This window comes from Pundamilia nyererei, unplaced genomic scaffold (assembly GCF_000239375.1).
Source record: "Pundamilia nyererei isolate P.nyererei 1_Seehausen unplaced genomic scaffold, PunNye1.0 scaffold00001, whole genome shotgun sequence".
NCBI classification, from domain to species: domain Eukaryota; kingdom Metazoa; phylum Chordata; class Actinopteri; order Cichliformes; family Cichlidae; genus Pundamilia; species Pundamilia nyererei.
The window spans coordinates 5,763,287-5,765,149 of record NW_005187402.1 but is presented as its reverse complement, the minus strand read 5'-3'; the positions used below and the strand labels follow the sequence as shown (position 1 = coordinate 5,765,149).

Below are 1,863 nucleotides of genomic sequence, written 5' to 3'. Positions count from 1 at the left end.
ATATATATACACACACACACGCACACACCTACACACGCATAGGCACATACATATGCACAGGGGAATAACAGTTTATGATCTCCCGATTTCCCCCATCAAAAAGTAGGGCAGCTTTGACTGCACCATCAGCCCAAGATGAAAGAGTTATCAGGCCTCAGCTTGGTGCAAAGCACACTTCACTAGCACCAGACACTCTCAGCGTTAGCTTATCTCAGCTTGCCTGTTATTCATTTCAGCTCTGCATGATGTTGCTTGCATTTCTTTCAGAAAAAAAATACTCTCCCCATCTCTTACCTTTTGCACATTTTCTCCCACTGCAGACCATGGGAGCATGGTTGACAAAGCAGGTACCGTATCTGACTCTGGTGTTTTGTTTCTTAGCCTGTGGTGGTAGAAGCTAGCTGCTGCATTTGTGGGTTCTTGGCCTGGCTTGGCTCTGTAGACTCTGTGGTGCTATCTGTCCGTAGATTAGGGCTCCAGCCTCAATGATGACTCCCTACATGTAGTGCACTCCCATTACAGCAGTGGACTACAGCAGGGGTTAGCTGTCATTGAGCCTTGATGTGTTGTGGGGTACCGTAGAGCCTAGTGTGGTATCAGCAGTGTCGAGGGGCTGTGCTGTGAAAAGTGTGATCGTGCATGCGTGTGAGCGTGTTCTCCTTAATATTTCCAACGTGGAGCCTGGAAACACAAAAAAACACTCAGGTATTCCACTCATGTGTTGTGTAAACACAATCTGCTTCACACGAGGAGAAAATAATGAAAGTTGTAAAAAAGTTTGGAGGTAATTGGTGTATTTCATAACCCAATGATGCAGGTCCTCAATGTGGTGTCGAATACATACAGAACTGTTAAGTGTGTGTGTGTGTGTTTACATTTGGGTTTGTGTGGCAAGTGTCGTGGCCATGGTAGAGTGGCTGCTAAATTTATTTTGTGCACGTGTGTGTGCTTGATTATGCTTGTGTGACTGAAAGGGCCTACAGTATTAATTTAAGAATTTCTGATTTTCAACATCCCCGCCAAAACCACACCAAAGAAAAAAAATATGCCGTTTAGTCAGATCACTCAATAATAAACAGAATAACAGCTGAGGTTAACACACAGAGACGAGTTTGGGTCTGAGGTGAGTTGTCTCACACGCACAACAAGAATGCTTAATAGATAGCCCCGCAGCTGAACCTCTGCCGGGTTGCACGGAGCGGCACAGATTGCCTGACAGTACAGGTCCCTGGAGCGCCGTTGAGAGTGTCCTCTCACCCTCTACGCTTAATGGAATAGCTCTCATTGTTTTATGAAGAGCCAACCCAGAGAAAAGGTAAATTGCAGGGTTAAAAAGGGAGCAAGAGGCAGGGTGCAAAAAAAAGAAAAAGGAAGAGACGGAGCCAAAGGGAAGCAGAGAGGCAGGTCAAAGAACAATTTGGGATAAAGCAATCAATGTAATTTCAAAGGTAGCTTGTTAAGAATAGGAGAAGCAGCTAAGTGGGGTATATTTGAGAAAGTACAGCGTTATCTGGTCCATCTATGAGCTCTGATCGTGGATTTATGGCTGTGACCTTTACTTCATGACCTTTAAAGGAGGCAGAGCTGGGTACAAGGGGAATGGAGAGAAAGGTGGAACTTTTCAGTACAATGTCTCGACTTACTTTCTTTCATACACTTTGTTCTCATTCTATCTGTCTCTATCTCCGCCTGCCTCCCTCTCACTTCATCCTTGGAGTCCTACACGATATCTTTCGAGTCATATGCCCCACCATCCACACCCACACCCACAGACACTGCACACCACATAATGTGTGTGTGTGTGTGTGTGTGTGTGTGTGTGTGTGTGTGTGTGTGTGTGTGTGTGTGTGTGTGTGTGTGTGT

The 1,863-nt window shown here is 45.4% G+C and overlaps 1 protein-coding gene across 8 annotated transcripts in view; it reads left to right on the top strand.

Moving 5' to 3' along the window:
- Positions 1–1,863, top strand: part of tenm2a (teneurin transmembrane protein 2a) — a 216,665-nt gene that overhangs the window by 192,225 nt on the left and 22,577 nt on the right. For 6 of the 8 annotated variants that reach the window (XM_013908515.1, XM_005719563.2, XM_013908497.1 and 3 more), the window contains one exon: positions 321–347. The exons of the other annotated variants lie outside the window; for them this stretch is intronic. In XM_013908515.1, the coding sequence (XP_013763969.1) occupies positions 321–347 (27 nt within the window). The remainder of the gene's footprint in view (positions 1–320; positions 348–1,863) is intronic. 8 annotated transcript variants of the gene reach the window in all.